Source organism: Ochotona princeps, chromosome 7, assembly GCF_030435755.1.
Source record: "Ochotona princeps isolate mOchPri1 chromosome 7, mOchPri1.hap1, whole genome shotgun sequence".
Taxonomy (NCBI): domain Eukaryota; kingdom Metazoa; phylum Chordata; class Mammalia; order Lagomorpha; family Ochotonidae; genus Ochotona; species Ochotona princeps.
The window spans coordinates 53,224,733-53,247,079 of record NC_080838.1 but is presented as its reverse complement, the minus strand read 5'-3'; the positions used below and the strand labels follow the sequence as shown (position 1 = coordinate 53,247,079).

The 22,347-nt window shown below is 39.2% G+C and overlaps 1 protein-coding gene across 2 annotated transcripts in view; it reads left to right on the top strand.

Moving 5' to 3' along the window:
* GRID2 (glutamate ionotropic receptor delta type subunit 2) overlaps nt 1-22,347 on the top strand; it is a 1,304,007-nt gene that overhangs the window by 725,188 nt on the left and 556,472 nt on the right. For both annotated transcript variants that reach the window (XM_058667042.1, XM_004590568.4), the window contains exons 5-6: nt 11,784-11,837; nt 18,183-18,356. In XM_058667042.1, the coding sequence (XP_058523025.1) occupies nt 11,784-11,837; nt 18,183-18,356 (228 nt within the window). The remainder of the gene's footprint in view (nt 1-11,783; nt 11,838-18,182; nt 18,357-22,347) is intronic.

The following is a 22,347-nucleotide window of genomic DNA, read 5'->3' as shown; positions in this document are numbered from 1 at the left end:
ATATTGTAGGACGGGGGGGATGGTTGTGTGCCATATAAGGAAGAGAGAGGCTCTGTTTTCTTGCATTAGGAAGCCCAGCAGGCGGAATAGTAGCTGGCCAAATCTCAACAGTGGCTTGTTTCCATCTCCCAGGGGGTGTGGGAAGACCCAACTGCACAGCAGTAACAATAAATCTAGCATATCCGTTTATGAAATAACTTTGGCAGTAACAGCAAGAGGATTTGGATGAAAGTGTGTTTGTGGTCTTCCAGCTGGAAGATCAGAACAGAGATTCTGAAACAGAAGGCCCAGGATGGGATGGCAGATAATGGCTGCTTGGATAAGAACAGAAGAGGGTTGGGGAGCCATGCTGAGCTCAGGGGAAATGCAAACCAGACAGTCCTTTCAGGGTATTCCCTGGCTGCCCAGTGTCAGCATGAGGGATTACTGATGCCATCTGCTGGATGTACTTGGGATTTAAACATGGAAACCAAATAAATAATGTCTTGCTATACTGTACCTCAATTCTTCTAGAGAAAAGAAAAACAATTAACCAAGATAAAGAAAACAATGGAGATGAAAAAAGTTTGTTTAGTGTAGTTTAAGCAGCCTTGGACTCACATTGTGTTCTCCCCCCACACATCCCCACGGAGCTCTGTGATAGCACAGTTGACCGCGTACAGTCTGCAACCCATTGGGTTTAGTTTGTATTGTACCATTAATTCCTTGGGGAAAAAATCTAGCAAAAACTGTGTACCCCCTTTCTATATATTTCATTGTGGAGCACTCGTGTCTTTGCTTTGTTTTGACCTTCCTTAATTAGGAACAGAAAAATAAATAAGAAAACAATAAACGTGGCCATTTGGTCAGAATCCTCACCCATGCATTTGAATCTTACATAAAGCATGGATAAGTCACCTTTCGTTTCTGGTCTGTGGAAATATTTGCCTCTGTTTGTTATGCTATCTAGGGAGAATAGTTTAGATTATGGGATTCCTCATGTTTTTCAAACTAGTTTTAGATTTCTTAGAAATATGTAAGTAAATTGGCAATGATTCTAGTTTAAATTTCCACAAATATACCAGAACCAGGAGATTTACAGTGCGATGGTCTCTGAGTCGGGTTCTTATGGAATGTACTGTGTTGTAATTGATTATCCTATAAAGCCATAAACCACACAAATTAAAAATATGAGTATTTGCTGTTCATTTCACCAAGGGATGTTATCTAGGTGATTTTCATTAGGACATAATTAGATGGCCACTGTCATCATTTCTGTTGTTACATGAGGAAGCAGGTTTATGGTGACAATACATTCAAGTCACACTTGGAAAACATAAGCATTGGGTCTGATTTGAAAGCCCATACGTACACATTTGAAGCTGTGTATCTAGGGTTGCATATGAGTTTAGTTTGTGTTATTACATCTTGAATTAGAACTAGCTGGTTAAAGTTTTCAGGAGTCATGCTCTACTGACAGCTATTTAACTGCCTAACCTAGCATTTCCAAATCCCGTTCCATGAGAGAACAGTTCACCCAATGCTGATACAGGCTGCAGTATTGCTATAGAGGAAGCTGGAAGGGAGTAGTTGTGTAATATTTTTCTGACCACTTGTTCCAGAATAACTGCTGGTGTCCTCCTTGTCGGCCTGCTACTCACTGTGTCCCACCTGACAATCTGGAATGGGTGCAAGAGTGAAGCCGACACCTGGTATCTTTGCTACTGCAGGTGCAGGGAGCACTGGGAACCTTTACATAAATGTGTGACATTTTAGTATATCCTGCAAAGAGAACAAGCTTAATTTAGTTAAGCCGCAAGGTTGAGTGAAAACAGCATGTCGCCGTTATTGTTTAGTCAATGAAAATGTCTCCGGCACTTGCAGGAACACTTCACATTTATTTCCAGTGAGTTACACACTTTGGCAATGTTGTTGATTTCTCTTCTATGGATTGTCTTATATTTAGCACATCTAAAGATTTGAGAACAAATGATGGGAGATGTGGTGATAAATTGTCAGGCTTTTCTAAAGATTCAGAAGTTGTAAAGTTCCTGCCAGTGACAGATGGTCTCTCTTTACTCATCGCCTGTCTTCCTGACAGATCTTGACTCTTTTTTGTTTCTCTCTCTCTCTTTTTTTTTTCCCCTTTTCTGCTCACGTCCTTTGAAGTAAGCTCAGCATCTTGGCAGGTGGAATAGTCGCTCGTGTTGGGATTACATTAGCATGTATAGATATGACATCACTTTACATGAACAAATACTGTGCTTTTTGGAACAATTAATGTGTGTGTGTGTGTGTGTGTGTGTGTGTAACACTGAAAGAAAATTTGAGGAGAGAGGGATAAATTACCAAGGAAAACCCATGCTTCAATTTCCCCTGTATCCATGGAGAAATACTTATACATATATATGATATGGTTTTATTCAAAAGCACATTTACAGAGAAAAGAAAGACAGAGAGATCTCCCATTAGTGGCTCCACTTCTCAGTTGACTAAAATGGCACTCTCTGAGTTGATCCATAGCAAGGAGCAGGAGCAAGGTACCCTTGTGGGTACCAGGACCCCAAAACGTGGATCATTCTCTGCTCTTGCCCCAGGCCATAAGCAGGGAGCTGGACTGAAAGTGGAGCAGCTGGGAGCTGGAGCACCAGTTTGGGTTGCCAGTAATGCAGACAAAGGCTTAACACGCTACCCCCTTGCCCCAGGCCTCCCCTGTTATTCTGATAACCAAACATAGCGGAGTTTCCACTGGTTATTTTTTTCCTTTGCTTACTCTCTTGTCACACTGTTTTGATAGTTCAAATGGAATATGATGTTTTTTGGCAGAACTCATAAAGGTTTATATTCAGTATAAATAAACATGAGCAAATATTATTTTGTATAACTTTGCATTTAGTATCTTTACAATGTTGTGACAGTCTAAAACTTTGTGAAATTTGTTTCAAAATGTCCTGGTGTTAATTAACTTGTAAAAACTTAGAATCCACACATTGGTACTTAATTACTAAAATAGTGCTGTGTTTGAATATTAGATAGATTATATATGAAAAGATTTTATAAAATTGCTTAATTCCTTTCATTGATTTCAAATGTTTACTGCCAAAATAGGATTTTTGCTACCCAGATAAGGAAGATGGAAAAAGGAAATAATTTTCCATGTTTGGATTCTAATGTAACTGTGGAAATAGATAAACAGCCTTTAAAAATTCTAACATATCTTAAAATAACTTCTGAAATCCAGAAGTAAATCCCCCAAGTTAGTAATGCCATTAGTTTGATGCAGCTTAACTTAGGCTTAAGTGTTATCAAGTGGAAAGGGATTAATATTGCTAAGAAATACAGAAGTCATCAGATGAATTGATTTGGGATTTTAAATAGTTGTCTTTGTTATCTTCACAAAAGGCTAAGAATTTCTATGTAAATAAGTTTCTGCTAATAATGCGCACTTTGTATCATCTCAGTTTGATAATATGTGAAAAGCATAAACAAGATTCTCACTTCTTTTCCTCTTTTTAATTTTACTGTCTTAATCACTCAGTGTAGATTTTTAAAAAATGCTTCAGAATATTTATGGAAAATGAAACAGAAAGATAAGTTTAGTGAAAAAACAACTTTGAACTCATGTACATAAACAGTATTTAAAATGTTAAAGGAATATACATATTAGGAAAAAACTTATGAATTTTTCACATCACAATAAACTTAAATTTGAATTCAGTTTTCCCATTAACTTTCTGAAGTAGTTCATCTATCTTTGATGAATATGTCTGCAATGGCCATTTAAGTGAAAGAACTCAGGGTGTACTGTGTTTACAAAGAACAGGTTGTGTTTTCATTCATATATATATATATATATATAATTTTTTATGATGTCTACATAGTTGGTCAGGGTGGGAAGGGTCAAGGATTAGGGGAAAGAGAATAAGAACATTGTTTCCAAATTCTCCTTTTCTTCTTCCTGTATCTAGGGAGAGGGGGGAACATGAGGGGAAAACCTCCCTCAACTTTGCAACTGCCTCAGTATCCAGGGACGGGGAAGAGCTGCCCAATGGCATCCCACGGTCCCCGATGTGGAACACGTTCTGAGGGTTCTTCTTAAAGATTTATTTATTTTTATTGGAAAGGCTGATATACAGAGAGGAGGAGAGACAGAGAGGAAGATCTTCCATCCAATGATTCACTCCCAAGTGACCGCCACGGCCGGTGCTGTGCCGATCCGAAGCCAGGAGCCAGGAACCTCCTCCAGGTCTCCCATGCAGGTGCAGGGTCCCAATGCATTGGGCCGTCCTCGACTGCTTTCCCAGGCCACAAGCAGGGAGCTGGATGGGAAGTGGAGCTGCCGGAATTAGAACCGGTTCCCATATGGGATCCCGGGGCGTTCAAGGCGAGGACTTTAGCCACTAAGTCACTGTTCTGGGCCCCTGAGGGTTCTGCTTAAGTGGTATCAATAATTCTGAAATGCTGTCCATCTCGCCGACCCAAGGATGAGGAAATTCTCCCAAGGTCCATGGGCTGACATGGAGTCTCCATTCTCCCAGACATTTGCTGTCAATGCTTGGCTGGGGTAGTTGACCAATTTGTCCTGTCTTCCTTCCCTCCTCTGCTATGGTACCGGTTGTCTTCTGCAGCATTCAGTGGTCTGCCATATCTTCCATGTGCATCTGGGTATGCTGTCTGTTACTCCATCTAAGCCACTAAGGAGACCCAGTTCTGATGCATGCCCTCCATGGTCAGACCACAGGTTTTACAATTCTGCCCATGGTTGGAGTTCTGAGTGCAGTGGTTCAGTTTGGGGGAAATCCCCAACGAAACCTGGTCTGATGCAATCTAAGACCTGACTGCTGTGTGCCTCTCAGTAGGAGTCCAGCTCGCTCCGTCCCCCACTTCAGCCTATACACACCAGTAGTTGCAATTGCTGGGTCGGTTCTGTCTCTAACCCTGCCTCTTACATAACCCAGTGGATGATGCTATGGTCCAGGCCAACCCTGCCAACCACACATTCGTCCCTCATGTACACCACTGAGAACTGCAGCCTTGTCAGAGCAACCCCCAGTAACCCACACTGGGGATGGCCCTGGTTCCTGTGCTTGCCAGTATGCTCAGTAGAACCGCCCCAATCTGTCCCACATCCCATTCAGCTCTCATACACATCAATGGGCATTGAAGCCTAGCTCAGCCAAACCGAACCCACTATCAGCCCACACTCATGCCAGTGGGTGCCACCACCGGTCTAGTCAGGCCTACCCCCAGCCTTGGTTCTCAATGCTCACCAGTTGGAGTTGCTACCCATCAGAGAGATAACCACCATTTTCCTCCTGGACCCACTCCCAATCCTGGATCTTGTACTCTGCAAGTGCTTCTGTCATCTAGCTTGGCAGGATTTGCCCCCAGTGCCAGCACCTTCCAGCTGATGCTGCAAAGCCCAACCAGCCTGCATATACTCTGGCTTATAGATAAACCACCTGGGGCATCCCCTTAGCTCCTCAACCAGGCCTGTTTTCAGCTACACGCCAGTGGTTGTTCTAACTCAGCTCAGCATAACCCATCCCCTGTCTTGGCCTTTGCCATCAGATGCTGCAGCCCGCCCTAACCTGGCCCACCCCCATCCTAACTCTCATTGGTGGGTGCTGCAGCTTAGTGCTGCCCAGTTTGCTTTCATCCCTGGCTCATGCAAACAGGTAGGTGTCATAGCCTAGTCCAGCCTGATCTGCACTCCAGCCCGGCTCCTGAACACTCTGCCTGGCTCCTGTACATGGCTTCCAGCTAAGGTTGGCCTGGCCCTGTCTGGTCCACTCCCCTTCAGATCCAACCCACACAGTTGCAGACAGGTGGAGTTACCATGCTCAGCCTGACCAACACCCAGGCCTGTACCACATGCTCAGAAGTGGGAGCTATGGCCCACCATGGAATTTTCCAAAGTCCCACCACCAGGTCCACCCCCAGATGCAGATCTTGCATGTGCCAGTGATGCTAAGATCCCATCCTGTGTAGTTTACTCCCTCCATCCCAGCCTTTGTATGAGCTGTTGTGGCCTAGCCACTGCACACCCCATTCTTGGGCATGTCTGCAGGTGCTGCAGCCTGGACCAGCCCAGACTGCCACCAGGCCCACCCCAGGACCCAGGAGTGTCAGAGGGTTCCCAAATTGTGCCTAGCTTAATGCAGCACTATTACCAGCTCTGAAGCAAACCAGCTGAAATTGCAGTTCCACAGTGGTGGGCCCACATGTCCCCCATAGAATCTAAATCCCAAGAGCTGATTCTCTCATGTGCTGGTCAGTGTCATGGCCCATCCAGACATGATTCATCCCCTGTTCTGACTCACTGGTGAGTACTGTGATCTAGACAAGTCCTAGCTTTAATGCATTGGTGAGTGGTGACTGGCAGTGATCTATGCTAACTAACCCAGCTCAGGTCTCCCACTTGGGTCAGTGCATCAGTCTGACCCATCAAGATCTTCCAGCTACCGCCTCCAAACCCCTCAGTCTCATCCCCCTTGCTTACTTTCAAGTACAGTGGTCTTTTTGATGTCCCTCAAGAAGTCGCTCCTCACTTGCACCGCACTCCCTCAGTGGTCCTCCCTCCCACATCCCCCTGGCCCCATCACCTGATCAATCCACAGTCCCTGCACTTGGGAGCACCTGGATTCCTCAGCCTTCCAAATCCCGAACTTTGGGTAGGGTGACATGCTAGCCCAGAGCTCTGCCTGCCCACCAGGGTCCCAAGCTCCTGTCACATGTGCTGGCCAGGGACCCTACCCCTCCACACACCTAAGACCCAGTCCTGATTAAAGTTTTCAAGCCTGGTCTACCAGCACACCAGGTCAGCATGCTCACCTAGGTCTCTCCCCTCTCCCACCGTGCCCAGACCAAGAATGTGGGAGAAGTCAGGTCCCCCCCCCCCCCGCAGGCCCTGCCAGCTTCATCCCCTGCCCCACCCCCAGGCCCTGTGCCCTCCACAAGTGTGCAGAAAGGCTGCAGGCCACTCTGCACGGGGACGCAGAAAGACAGTGGTCCCGGAGTTACCCTCACACAGGCACAGAAAGGTCTGTGTTTTCATTCTTAAGTACCATTCTAAAAAAATCTGCTTTTTTCTCCCAAAGAACAATGTTCCTATAAAAGACATTCCTGATTATTCCATATTCATAAAAAGATAAAATAAAACTATGAGTTTGAAATGATTCCTTTATAAAATCAGACTCAAAAATCACTCCAGTAAATATGTTTATCAAAGTTTATTATGATTAGAAAAGGTACCTTGCTGAGACTGATAAAAATCTCTCGTATTAGGTGAGATGGGCTAAATCATTCTCCCACGTGGTCCCACAATGTAACTATTACTGCCAATTCGAACCCAGGGAACTTTCTCTATCAGTGAAGAATATGGTTTATGAACCAGCAGACTGCAAGGCAATTTTAGCAAAACTTATTGAGGGAAAAAAAAAGGATGGGACAGAATTTCCTACACCTGACAGAGCAGGTGGGTGTCTCAGCAAAGTGCAGTGAGTGCAGTGTGTGTTCAGGAAGGGGTGTTTACGGTCTAGACTTAGAGACCCCCTTTTCTTCTCACCTCCTCCCTGCTTCTTCTGAGAAAGTCTGTGGGTGAATCTCTGAATCTGCAATCCCCTAAGCCCCTCCAGATGGTACTGACCCCCAAGGTTCTTGTCGGAGCAGCAAATGACTGCTTCAGCCCCGTGATCTGGACCAGCCGAAGTGCCCCTCCAGGTCAGTGAATTCCTTTGGACAAAGCACAATAAGGGAAACAAATGAGAAGCTGGGTCCTGCTTTTAGGATTTGTGTTCTTCTTCCACTGCACGTTATTTTCTTGGTTCCTTCTTACAACATCAGCTAACGTTTACCTACCTGGGATACCATGCTCTCTTGATACCATGGAGGTTTAGATGCTGTCAGCGAGAGCCACAGCAGAGATAGGGTTAGAGAGTTCTGTGACATGCACTGGTGCTGTTGTGCCAGTCAGTGTGCCTGTGGGCATGACATCGCAATCGGGTGCAGGGTTCCCATTCTCTTGGCTAGGACTCCATCACATGGTTTTGCAGGCCAACCCCCTGAAATGCAGCCTAGTAGAATCGCTACTACTAGATGAATCTTTGAGTTTATGTAAAATTTGAGGTGAATCCAAACTGTAAGACTGTTGATATCTTATTGCTAATAAACTTTACACTGATTCACTTGTGCATGGGGGGTTACCTCATCGGAAGAAAGCTTTCCTACTAATGATTTTTGAATAGTCGATCTAATAGTAAAAACAGATCAGAAACTTAGTTCGAAAGCCTGATAAACTCCAATAAACTCTTTATAAATGCGATCAAGACAAATGAGTCAATATCTTCTTATTCATATTGGGGTCACAGGTACTGGAGCCCACTGTGAAGAGGAATCCCAGGTTTAGAAAATGAAATTTCATATATGTGTATATATATATATATATACTTATATACTCATATACACATCTATATATCTGTATATGGTTTAATTATCTGCATTAGTGTGCTACTAATTTTTAGATTTTCAAATTTACGCTTACAAACTATCTTATGCTTCAATATTCATGACTAAACCAAAGCAGGGAAGGATTGTGCAGTGAGTGCAAATCACAGCCTTCGATGGACTAATTGCCTTTTTTCACCAAAATGTAAGATTCAGTTTCAAGCTAATACCCAAGACTGAGTCATACGTTTGCCTACAAGTTTCTTTCAGCCACAAAAAGCCTGAGTGGCAGGTATGTTTCATCTTCTAAACAAATTATCGCAATGTCACTCTGTAGCTCTTAACCTTCTATTTAGTTTCTAAATGCTGTTGCACAAAATTACTTACTCCTTTAACACTTTCTATGGATAATGCGGAATTCTTGCAGCTTAAATTTTGCTTACTCTAACCACATGGTACACATTACCTAAATGAGACCAATTTAAGCTAAATTGGGACATCTTTTTCTTTCTGCTAATAACATCGTTTCAGATGTACTTCCAGTTTGTACTTCCCATTCTTTGGTTTGCACTACCCTTTTCTCTGAATTCTCTCAATTTCCATATTTTAATTGTTTTTTTCATATGCGCATCTTTTTCTCCACTTTAATCCAGCAGGCTTTCTTGATATCCAAATATCAGGTTGTATTCTTTTACATTTTAATGAAGCTTCCACTTATTTTCTAATGCTTTTTATTGTTAATAGAATGGAACAATCAGAAGGCAAAAAATAAAGTGATGCTTTTCTTAAAACCCCAAGTTGTGATGGGTTACATTTTCTGCATTGTTTCACTTACAGGTTCAGAATGTAGGTTCTGCAAAAAAAAGATGATAATAAAAACAGATACCATGTTATCACTTCTCTGGTGATGCATTATCCTAGGCTTCAGCAATTCACGGGGAACAATGACTGATGTAGTGGTAGTATAGAACTTAAACCAAAATTTTAGGGCCCAGAACGATAGCCTAGTGGCTAAGTCCTCTTCTTGCATCTGCCAGGATCCCATCTGGGTGCCACATCCCGTTCAGCTCCCTTTTTGTGGCCAGGGAGGGCAGTGAAGGATGGTCCAAAGCTTTGGGACCCTGCACCCATGTGGGAGATCTGTAAGAAGCTCCTGGCTGCTCGTACCCAGCTTCAGATCAGCTCAGCTCCAACTGTTGCAGCCACTTGGGGAGTGACCCAGAGAACAAAAGATCTTTCTGTCTCTCCTTCTTTCTGAATATCTGCCTTTCCAATAAAATAAATTAATAAGAGGAAATGAAATAAACCAACATTTCATAATAAAGCATATATTCTACAAATATTTATATACTATCAAAAAACTTTAAATGACAAAAGGCACATATCCAATTGCACAGTAGACATTTCTCAGTAGGATGAAGAATAATCCAAATGCAATTCACACTTTTAACAACTCCTTGCTAATTATTACAAGTCATTTTCATTGGAATCCCAGTCTTTGAATATTATTTCTAAAAGTAGCAATAATTTCTTGGAGAGCAATCTCAATATAACATATCCAAGAACATGAATGGCAAGATTTGAGGGAACAGAAATGTTCATGCAAAAGCTGCTTCCCTGTACACATCACACACACACACATACACTCACACATTCCTGTAGCTTCATGTTTTTGGCCTCACAAGCATGGATCATTTCAAATAAATCTATTGAGTATCAGTAAGCCAGTATTGCTACTTGCATTCTATGCTTTGCCTTTTAATATATTGTAATCTTTTTCATTTTATTAGCCAACTGAAAACTAGCAAAACAGCTAGGCCATGTAATACTGCTAATAAAACATCCCTTGTCAGGCTCGGCAGTGTGGCCTAGTGGCTAAGGTCCCTGCCTTGATCCCATATGGCTGCTGGTTCTAATCCCGGCAGCTCTACTTCCTCTCTATCTCTCCTCCTCTCAGTATATCTGACTTTGTAATAAAAATTAAAAAAAAATTAAAAAATGAATAAATCTTTAAAAAAAAATCCCTTGTCTTTAGTACTTTTAAAATTATATATGGATTTACTTATTGAAGAGGCAGACAGATACCGTATTTGCTGGTTAAATCCCCAAATACCTGCCAGGGCCTGGGGTAGACCAGGAGGAAGCTGAGAGCTGTGAACTCAGGGTGGGGCTCCCTTGTGGGAGGCAGGGACCCGACTACTTGAAGCCCTGCTTGCTCCCTCCTGGGGCATGTGTTAGGAGGAAGCTGGAATTAAGCATGGCGCTGGGACTAGAATTCAGGCACTGCCATGTGGGATGCCATAACCCAACCTGACTTCTTTATCTCTAGGTCAAACACCCACCCAGCCTTTATATTCCGATGGTTTTAGAATTAGAACTACGCTTGCAATGGGGGAATCTCAACTGAACTTGAGCGATGGTTATGCAACAAGGTGGAGGAATCCACCATGGTGGGAGGGTATGGGGAAGGGTGGGGAGAACCCAAGTATCTATGTAACTGTGTCACATAATACAATGTAATTAATGAAGTTAAATAATAAATAATTAAAAAAAAAAAAGAATTAGAACTACTTGAGTCCGGCGGCGTGGCCTAGCAGCTAAAGTCCTCGCCTTGAACACCCCGGGATCCCATATGGGTGCCGGTTCTAATCCCGGCAGCTCCACTTCCCATCCAGCTCCCTGCTTGTGGCCTGGGAAAGCAGTTGAGGACGGCCCAGTGCTTTGGGACCCTGCACCTGCGTGGGAGACCTGGAAGAGGTTCCTGGTTCCCGGCTCACTTGGAGAGTGAAACATCAGATGGAAGATCTTCCTCTCTGTCTCTCCTCCTCTCTGTATATCCGGCTTTCCAATAATAATAAAAAAACTTAAAAAAAAAAAAAGAATTAGAACTACTTTTTTTAGAGGAACACATAAGGGTTTCATCAAAACAGTAAGTAACTTATACATAGGGAAGTCACAAAAGATAAGGATGTTAGTTTAGAGTCAGGCAATATAAATGTTTGTACTTAGATATTTATTGTGCATTTAATAGAAAAGACATCAAAGTTATTTGAAACAGGGAATGTTAGTTAAGTTTGGAGCTTGATTCTCAGTTAAATTATAAGAGAATTATTTTCATGAATAATTATTTTCAGTCGAAATCCATGCTTTTCTAGACTTCTGACATATTTTAAAATTCAGTTACTAAATCTGCAATACGTCTACATGTCAAACACAAATATTTTTAAAATATTTTTGCTAATGTTTCCCATGTTGAATAACAAAGACCTTTGTAAATTGTGATTTTTTTTTCAGCTTTGCCAAGTATGTCCATTTTCATGATGAATGCCTTCTGATAGCTGGTTTCTTTTCTCTTCTAGGTTGTGGAGACTAATTTGGTTGCTTTTGACTGTCACTGGATCATTATAAATGAGGTAAAGCCGACTAAGCCATATTGTCAACTCCTTTCTTTTATGATATATATATAGTCACAGCATTTCATATGACCTTGGATTTCTAAACAGAAGCAGAACATGAAGTAAACTTTTAGCATACTGAGTGAATGCTGATAAATAAAAATAGAATGAGCACTTTTAAAAGATGATAAAGGGCTTTATGTGAATAAAGTCAGTGGAGAAAGTGTTCCCCACTGAGTGTCTTTTAACTTTTGCTGTTGGCACACACTGCCTGCTTAGGAAGATCATCTTTATAAAATGTATAGTTCTTCTTTGTAAGCAAAGTGACTTCCTCCCAGTGGAGTGCTTGTGTTCCATTTATATTTTAATGTTGTTTCTAGAACTTTTATATCTACCCCAATCTACAGGAGAATTAAATGGCTCATCATGTGAATATGAATAGATAACCAATATTTTCCTCTTTCCATAAAGAAATACGAATGTTTTGAAATCCATAGAGTTGTCCAATTCTTTGTGAAAGTCTTTGTTTTCCACAGAGGTAAAAATGTAAAATGAACAATGTTTAACAATCTTAACAATCCAACAGCCCTGTGAAATATATTATGCCATTATCACCTTCATCTCAGAGATGATGAGTAAATCAGTCATGAATAAATAAGGTGATCATGTGAATTTGCCCTTAACAAGATGAAGTGTCTGATGAAAACCTTTATTTAAGAATAAATATAATGTAGTTTTCTGTCGATAGCAACAATAGAAGTATAGAACAATTTATTTTATAATGAGATAGTATTTAGGTGTTAAGTTTCTGGTTTCACAGTCTGCAAAATATAATTCGTCCCGGCTCTAAAATTCATTAGCTGTGTGCCATGGATTTATCATCTTCCTGTGTCTCTATGAATTTTTTGTGTAGTATAATATTACACTTACTTTATAGGTTCATAATAAAAATTAAATAAACTCTAAAATAAAGCTCTTAACATAGGGCCTGATCATTGATAGCCAAGTTGGACTGCGATAGTGACCATGCCACCGGAAGGTTCACATTTAATTTTTTCTTCTTATTTTGTTAAATGATAAACATTATTCTAAGAAATACTAGAATGAGGTCCATAGAGGTTAAGAGATTATTTCTCCTACTACAGAAAAGCAAGTATCACTTTCAGTTTTTCACCTAATCCCCATTCACTGATGGAAGTTTTTTTAACTCAGAGAAGAGGCAGTGGAAAGCTCTGACAATTTTTTTTTTATCTGTCAAACTGCAGAGCTGTCTGGTTTGTCACTGTGTTTCTCACACTAAATTAAGATGTGGTTTTTTTGAGCTTCATTCAGGCAATATGTGTGTGTGTATGGGATCTGTTTCTCATTGAAGTTCTGCAAGCTTCTCATTTTCAGCTAGAACTAGGAAGCACGGCAGGGAGAAAGGACCTCGATAAACTCCAAGTAAACATTCTCATTAGATTGCTTAATTTCTTTGGGGATTTTTCTTTTTTTGTATGAAGACTGAGGTTTACCAAAATTACACAATTAGCCAAATATTACACAATTCTGAATGGTGACGATAAGATTTAAAAGTCTTCAAGGGTGAAGCTTTGGTGGTTTTCATGGTAACATTTGGTAATTCTCAGTATGTCCTCTATCTTGGATATTTTCTCAAAGTCAGTTGCAATTTATTCCACGAGCTTTTGTCTTTAGCTTTAGATTACTTTATTTTAAAATCAAGATTCTTTCTTGTCAATTGATTTGTATCCCATATCCAATTTTACATAGGAAATAGACCATGCAGATTTCTTGATGCGAAGTAAGCTTAAATATTCCTACTTGTTCATATCAATTTATCTGATAAGCAAAAAAAGTTACTTCTTGCTTCTTAGATGCATGGATTAATCAAATTACATTTATATTTGCATCATTATGTAGAAATAATTATTCCCTTCTATCTGATTGAACTGTCAAAGAAACCCATAGAGAAGTGTTTTTATAAATCCCTAATTCACCTTCAGTAGCCCTACCTAAATCTTAAAAAATATATATATGAACCCAAATAAAGTTACCTGGAACAATAGTCTCCTATTCAATGTTTAGGAGTCAGTGTGTTCTTTGGGAGAAATCAAGTCAGCCTACAAACATTATACAAGGATGGGTATTGCCTGAATAGGTTAACATGTAACTCCTTAGCAATGAATAACATAGAAAGAATAGAAAATATATTTGATTATATCTTTCATAAGTGCTGTGCACCCATTTGTTGACCTTGTCAGTAAAATAATAGGCGAAGAAATACTGCCTGTAAATGGCCACTGTCTAATTTGGACTGCTATGTTGCAAAATAAATGAGCTATATAAGCAAGATGATCTACTCACTAAGTATTACCAGTATAAAAGAGTATAGAAAAGGCTGCAATTCTTTCTTAATCCTTCCAAGTTGAGTTTCTACTTTAAACGTTCATAACTACAGCTTCACCCGCCCTGTCGTGTCATCATGACACTTATATCTCTCCTTCCACTCTTCCCCTTATCGCTCACAGCTGGTCTTTCTAATTCAGGAACAAGAATGTCAGTTCTCCTGGGCAAACCAATACTTTCTAGCTGCTGAAGAAATGCAGTGTTCGCAACCTTCACCGTTTACACTGGTTATTACTTTTATCTGAACCAGATTCAAAATCACACAATGAGCCTATTTTCTAAATTTTCTCCCATAAGAAAATGTGTCATGAGGAAAAAAATATTCAAGGTCAGCAATTTTATTTCCACATGAGTCCACTCAGCTGCTCCATGTCCCTGACACAACCTCAGGAAACTTGAATCTCATCCTTTTCGCATATACTTTTAATTCAAACTCTTGTGTTTAAGATGGATCATATCTTATTCTAGCTTCCAGAAAAAGGAAAAAACTATATAGATTTCTGAAACTTGCTAGGAAGCTAATAAACTAAAAATAACACATAAAAGGCCCAATAGCATGCCCATTTTGATGAAAAAGAGAAAAGAAAGAGAGGAGAAGAGAGAATATGGATCTGTCTAGTTTGGTTTGTGTAGCTATGATTTTGTTACTAATTTTAAAATGGATTGCAAACATTTATTTAATCTTATTGCACCAATAGCTTTTTAGAAAAGTACTATAAATCAAAGTTGGCATTGTGCATCACAATACAAATTGATGCAGAAACTTAAAAACAACGTATTTTTTCATTTGCATTGAGTGTGCTATAATGAGAGGCTGTGCCAGCTCATACCGTGCCATCCATCATATGTTGGTACTTAGTGTTGTTATTTATCTTCCCTTTGCAATCAATGGAGCTGCCTTTCTATATAAGTATTGTCACCCCTTCAGAGCCCTAAAGCAGATGGCCTCGTATTTTGAGTTTTACAAAATTGGAAATTTCAACAGGAAGATATATACTATTTAGTACTTCAAGAAGCAGCATGTTTTATGTGCTCCTTGGTTGCTTAATAATGCTGAACTTGTCCTTTGATGTCCTTGTTTGATTTTGCTATATATTTTTAAAATCCATTAATCCATTCTCATCTTCTAATAATTGCCCTTAAAGGAGGAAATATTGATTTGGGAGATTTTGTTTTTGTTCTCCTGAGATTTTAGAAATCTATATGTGTGAAAGATGTTCTTCATTTTTTTCTAGTGTAGTAACAAATGAAGCTGCTGACCATTAATTTGTGAAGCAGAAACTTGCCATTCTGTTTCTCTTCCCATTGGTAGATAGCCTGTTGGTTTTATTCAAAACATTTCAACATAGTGTTTGAATACTTGCTTCACATTAACATTAAACTTCAAGAACACACTATAAAGATCATCATGGCTCATGGATAAAGACTAAAGGCACAGAAATAAAAACAAGTTACTGAGCTGTAATTTGTTCAGTCCCATTATGAAAATTTCTTAAAAATCATTCACAATCTTAGGTATCCCAATGGATTAAAATATTAGCTGTTAATATTCAGAAGATGAGTGGAGAACATCTTGCTCACCATTATTTCATTCAAAACAGTTTTAATATCAGCATTTATTAGAAATGTAATTTGAGCTAAAGATGTTGTAGATGCTAAAGGTAAAAGAATGAGAAGTAGAAAAGGGGAAATAACTATTTTTCTGGAATGGTTTATATGGTCTGGCTTGGCATCAGAGTCAATGAGTTGTGAGAGTCTTCCCTTCCATGATATTCTATTTATGTAGTCCAAGCTGATAAGGTGCACAGATTCGGGAATTATTCAATTCTCCCGAAGGATTTGTTCTGGGAAGTGGCTATTTCGGTAGTGAGCTGTATCCCCAGCTGCTATTTAAGCCTTCTTTCTTGCTTCTTTCGGTCTTATGCAGTTCAGAGTTCACCCCCACCCCAAGAAGCCACTAGAACAAAGTGAAAGTTTTCTTGGTTGTATTGGATTCTTAGTAATTTTTTATGAATCAGGTATAATACACTACACTATTTAGAATAGAATAGAACTATCAGTTCTATTCTTAAATATACTTGGTCAAATAAAAACTACTAGAAGGACAAATAATATTACAATTCATATTCAGAAAATTCTTAGAATCTCAAAAAATGTCTCTGTATCTTGACACAGATTGGTGGTACTGACAGCTCAAGAAAGAGAGTTCTAGTTCTTCCGTTGATAATTTTAAAGATCTTATGGTCCAAACATTATTCCTAAAGCTCAAAGCATTTAAAGAATACACACCCATAAGATTCTGTGACACTTTCACATTTTAATACAGAGGGTTAGTTATGGGGTTTCTTTTCCATCAAAAGAATCTCCTTTTATATGAAGCTTATATAATGTTGCAGCTGCTGTTCTGGAAACACACCAATCCAAATGCAGAAGTCAAGTTCTGTAAATATAAAATAATGGCCTGATCAAGTTTTCATATCACTGTAAATGGCTTTTGAGATCATGTGTCAAAACCAAAATTGCAAGTGAATTTTTCAAGACAGATGGTCTGTTACTTTCATTCAGGATGGCAGATTCTTTCCTCCTTGAAAATTACTTTTTTTCCCTTCTCCAAGAAAGAACAGAGTAGACTCAGTTCAGAGTGGCATGTCTTCAGATATGCTGTGGTGGCTTAGGCACCTGAGAACGTCAAGTTCGGGCGCCTAGTAAAGGTAACCACCCCCTGTCTGGGGTTTAGTTCTCCTGCAGCATTTTACTTAGGATAAATGCTTTTATCATTGTTTGTACACTCATCAGGCTGTTCAATATTGAAACAATGTATCTTCATAATCTTAATTCTTTCTATCATAAATATTTAATTAATTCTAGGAAAATACACACTCCATGTTTAATAACTTTAGAGTGTATCTCTTTTAATGTAATTTAAAAATCTCGTCTATCAATGTAAAAGATCTTGAGATCTTCCTGTTTTTTTCTTCTTTATGAAGTCAGAATAAAACTGAATTAATGTCATTTTGTAGCAGAAGATAAGGTACTAATATTGCATATAGAATTTGGCATAACACATAGTAGGCACTTCTTAATATTTTTATTTATTCCGATGTATTGGGTAATATAAGCTCAGAAGGTGCTGCTTGGCAGAATATTGATAAATCTTTGCACTGCTAAGGAAAAAATAACCACATGTATACCATCACTTAGCTAATATTATGAAACGAATGGTATGGTATGGTATGGTATGGTATGAATGAGATTTGAATGAAAGTTGCCAGCTATAAAATTTATGAAATGCTTTTTTGAAAAATATTGAAAGACATTAAATAGCATTGCTAATATTAATTATCTTTAAAAGGCTGCTTGTTAATTTTAGGGCTTAAAATGGAGTGGACAGGACACTGTTTAACTTTACTTTGTGAGTAGATGACAGAGAATGAGAAAATGACCAGCTGTTCGCCAGAGTTTTTGGTGGTCAGTGAAATAATGCAGACAGTAGGAAAAGGACGGTATTTTAAACTGAGTGAAGGCATTTTTCATGATAAACAAAGGACTTCATCACCTGGAATTCCTTTGGAAGGTGTTATTGTATTTTTGAAAACAAAATTATATATTTCACAAAAAATCCTAAGGAATGAATTTTAAATATATTTTGCCACTTTTTTCAGTGTTTCAAACATGTCTGTATTTTCCCGAAGAGTTCATTATAAACTTATTTTAATATAGTATCTTTAAGTCAGTAGCTCCATTTAATTTTTAGGAATTATTGTATCTAATTCAAAACATAGGCAACTACAAATGAGAGGATCATTTCAAGAACACCTGTTGTTTCCGGTTGGCTATCCCCTAAAGCATTCAGCAAATGTAGTGTGCTGACAGAGTTGCTTCATATTTCCAAAGAGCAACGTATGGATTCTGTGGTTCTGTTAGCACTTAACAATTCTTTCCTTTCTTATCCTGCAGGAAATAAATGATATGGATGTACAGGAGCTTGTAAGAAGGTCAATTGGAAGGTTAACAATTATTAGGCAGACGTTTCCAGTCCCACAGAATATAAGTCAACGATGTTTCCGTGGCAACCATCGAATATCTTCAACACTGTGTGATCCAAAGGATCCATTTGCTCAGAGCATGGAGGTAAATGCTAACTGCCCTGGTGTTGCTGGGAGAGCTTTCTGAGTTACATTGGTCCAGCCTTGTACTTGCTATTGTTTCTGCATGTCTCTCCTCCAGCAATTTAATCAATTTGTCAGAGAGTTCCAAGAATCTTCCTTTGATCCTTCTGATTGTGTTATAGGAAAGAAAGCATCCTCTTGCTTAATAAAACTAGAATAAGTCAAGATTCTTTATTTTCATTAAGCAGATCTGTTGTAGGGTTTTCGACCCTGAGTACGGCAGCAACCTCAATTCTTGTCTCACAGGAAAGAAGAATTATCGTGCGGACAAAGTTTAGTTTTAAAGCAAGATTGATTAGAAACGTTGAGAAAGGAGGTTCCCATCCTAGTGACGAGAGGGTGCTTTGAGATGAAAAGGACCCGACCTCCTGCCATGGGGCAGGAGGAAGAGAGAAAAAGACCCTAGACCTCTGACATTGTGGCAGGGGAAAACACAGAACCCGCCCCCACACCTCCACATCCTGCCATCTTGGCAGGAGGAGGAAAGAGAGAAATGCCTGTATCAATGGTGGGGATAGCATCTTTTAAAGGTTCACCTCAAAGATATTTCTCCATAAACAAAGGAGAATTCCTGATTTCCATGGTACCCTGGCCTTGGGACAAAAGGCTCGGGAAGGTGTCACCAGCCAATTTCCTTGGTCCCATTCTAATAATAAAGAGACCAATCTGAAACTACACCCTTGGCAAATGCCAGAGATGGAATTGGGCTGAGGCTTGAGATGGGGAATTGGTATGTTAATGTCGTCCTTGTCTCTTGGGGAAGCGTGTTCTTGATATGTTAAAATATGCGCTTGTCTCAGGAGAATCCAAGACATGGTGGGGAAAATACCTTTTTATATTTGAGGGAAAAGACTGATGACTTAGGGACCTAGAATACCCTAACTGCCCACTACCCAGTCTAACTCTGCTCTCAGATCCACAATATTTCCTATGTGATTGACAATCCTAATGACAAACTCCAAGCTTTTAGGCTGTTCCATATACATGCCTTTTTTTTTGGCATACAAAAGACATAGAAATATAAGTTTTCTTCAGTTATATTTATTTCTATTTGAAAGTCAGTTTTACATAGAGAAGCAGAGACAGAGAGAGAAAGATCTGTCATTCACTGGGTTACTCCCCAAGTGGCCACAACAGCCAGAGCTGAGCCAGTCTAAAGCCAGGAGCCAGGCACTTCTTCCAGGTCTCCCACATGGAAGGCTTTGGGCTATCCTTGACTGCTGTCCCAGGCCACAAGCATGGAGCTGGAAGGGAAGTGGAGCAGCCGGACATGAATCGGCATAGAGGATCCTGATGGATGCAAGGTGAAGATTTTAGCTACTGGGTTATCGAGCTGGGCCCATATTAATGCTGTTTTTGAAGTCTGTTCAGCAAAACTGTTCAGAAATGTAAAAAAAAAAAAAAGGCTTCAATGTTTTATACTGCTATGCTCCTATGCATATCAGATATGGTATCCTTGAAAATTTCACCATCACAAATGCAACAAAGAATTTGAAAGTAAATAAGTAAAATCCTCTCAACAGCAAAGTGGAGAGCATTAGGCCCCTGTGGCTTAGTCCTGAGACTGCTCTGTAAACACTCACTTGGGGCTTCCTTGTTTTTCTGAAGAAAAGATGGGAAGCCCTTCCCTCTTCTCATTGCAGATTTCAATTTGTCAGTGTGAAGGAGGCACACACTCCAGGAACAGCAGGGTGCCGTGGGAAAGAAGTCCCTAGCCAGGCAAGAAGCAGCAAAAAAAGCATCCATCAGATACTCTTAACTCTTGTACCCCATCTGTGTGGAACTTTTCATATAAAAGTCAATATCATTATTGTTTAATGCTAGTATTGTTAGTGAATATTTAAACCATCACCTTGAGATATCAGCAATCATTGAAACCATGGTCAATTTTAGAAGCCAGAAAAACATGAGGTATTCTAGAAAACTATTCTTTTAAATTTTTGGTTCTTAGAGAAATTCAGTTTGAAGAGTTGGTGAATTTAACCTCAAAAGAAGAGTTTAACTCCAACAATACTAGACAAATATGGTAATCTTCTAAACTACTTCTTTTAAAGTATAATCCCACAGTCTCCTTGTCCTTCATCATCTCTGAATTTTATAGAGACGAATTACCATTCATCCAACCATTTCTTCACATTTATTAGCATTGAAATGAGCAGTATGGCTCCAGGATCATTACCCATGGAACTTTCTGCTCCCTACTGGATTTTAAACTCCTTTAAAATAGGTCCCTTTCAGGAATTGGAATCATAAATCCTATAATGTACTTCTCAATTATTTCCTCTATCATACATCACAGTGATTTGAACCTTTGTGCGTATTTTTGAATTTCAGCTGATTAAGGAGAATGAAATAATCAAAGCCAACCATTCTGAGACCCTAGTAAGACCTTGAGGATTTCAGTATCACTCAGCCTGATATGCTGATCATAGGCCAGCTTTGAATATTGATTGGCCATGAGGCTAACTAATTGAAGAAGAATAGAATCCTAAATGGAGAAAAATAGAATTTTGATTAAGCAAAATATGAGATATTAAATACTGTTCTTAATAAAAGAAGTAGCCGGAAACGAAACAACAAATTCAAAATCATTGACAATATCCTTAAGAGAAAGAAGAAAGTATCTTTAAGCACATCTGCCTGCCAGCATGATCCTTCCCTTCAATTCATGAAATCCATAAAGTCAGGCAACAAATACTTTTTTTCTGTAGTCCGAAATCGATCAGATGCATTAAAGCTGTGTGGGAACACTTCTCTCTCCCTAGCCCATACTTTCATTTTACTTCTCATAAACCCACAGGTGTAAGAAAGCCAAGCAATTACTTTTCCAAGGATTTGTTACATGTTAACATTTTCTGTTACATGTGATAGAGTCTAACTAAATCTGTAAGAGGAACACTAACAAACTTTTATATGAGAAAATTTATGTAATTAACAGTTATAGTGTAATACTCTTAAATTTAAAATCATTTACTAATAGAACAATAGATATATAAACTAGCCTTAATGAAACTTTTTATCACACTGAAGTTGAAGAAAGAAAAATAATGAATTGATATTTTGGATTAAGTTCTGATCAATAGTATACCACAGATTGGTAATTTGGAAATAGACAGTTCCCCAGGAGAAACTGCCCTTTCAACTTGGAAATTATAAAAACAACATAAATAAATATGACACAGGTAGACTTCGCTGTAGAATTCAGTTGGGTGCAATTAAAAATTTTCAGAAAACATAAAAGTATGCAAATGTGACTCAAGTGAGCTCTGAAAACAGAAACCCAGCTACAGAATCACACTAATCAATATAAAGAGAGCAGAAGAGGATCAGTGGGCTTGTGGGGACTTCTCTGGGCTGTTACTTATTTTAATGTACATGGAAGGGAAATAAAACGTACAAAGACTAGAAGTTTTCTAAACTCTTGCTTCAGAACGATTAAATCCAGGATTAGCTCAAGTTATAAGACAGCAATTAAAAGAAGTAGAGTTTTAGTACTATATAAAATGAACATAAGTCCATTGTTGATTGTTTGCTGAAAATGATGTTGGCCTGGCTGCTAATGGAAAGGATTCAGGAATAGTCAAATTCTTTGGATTTTGTTTTGTCTGTCAAAAAAAGATGGTTGTTACAGTGGGAAGGTTACAGTTAAAGTTCACGAAAGAAGAAAATGGACTTGCATGCCCAGCTGATCTGAATGGAGCCTGGGCAGAACAATCAATGAGTCAGCAGATGTGACTACAATTTTCTGATCTAGAAATGTTAGTGGAGGGCTTGCTTGACAAAAGGCCCAAAGATCAAGAAATTATAATAGTGTCCAAATTTTCAAAAGGAAGGAGACAATGTCCTGAAGGAGTTTAATATATTAACCATATATAATAAACTACTGAATATATTATTGAGTAGATGATTTGCAGGTATTTCAAATAAGAAAACGGGCTTTGCTTCAGAATAAG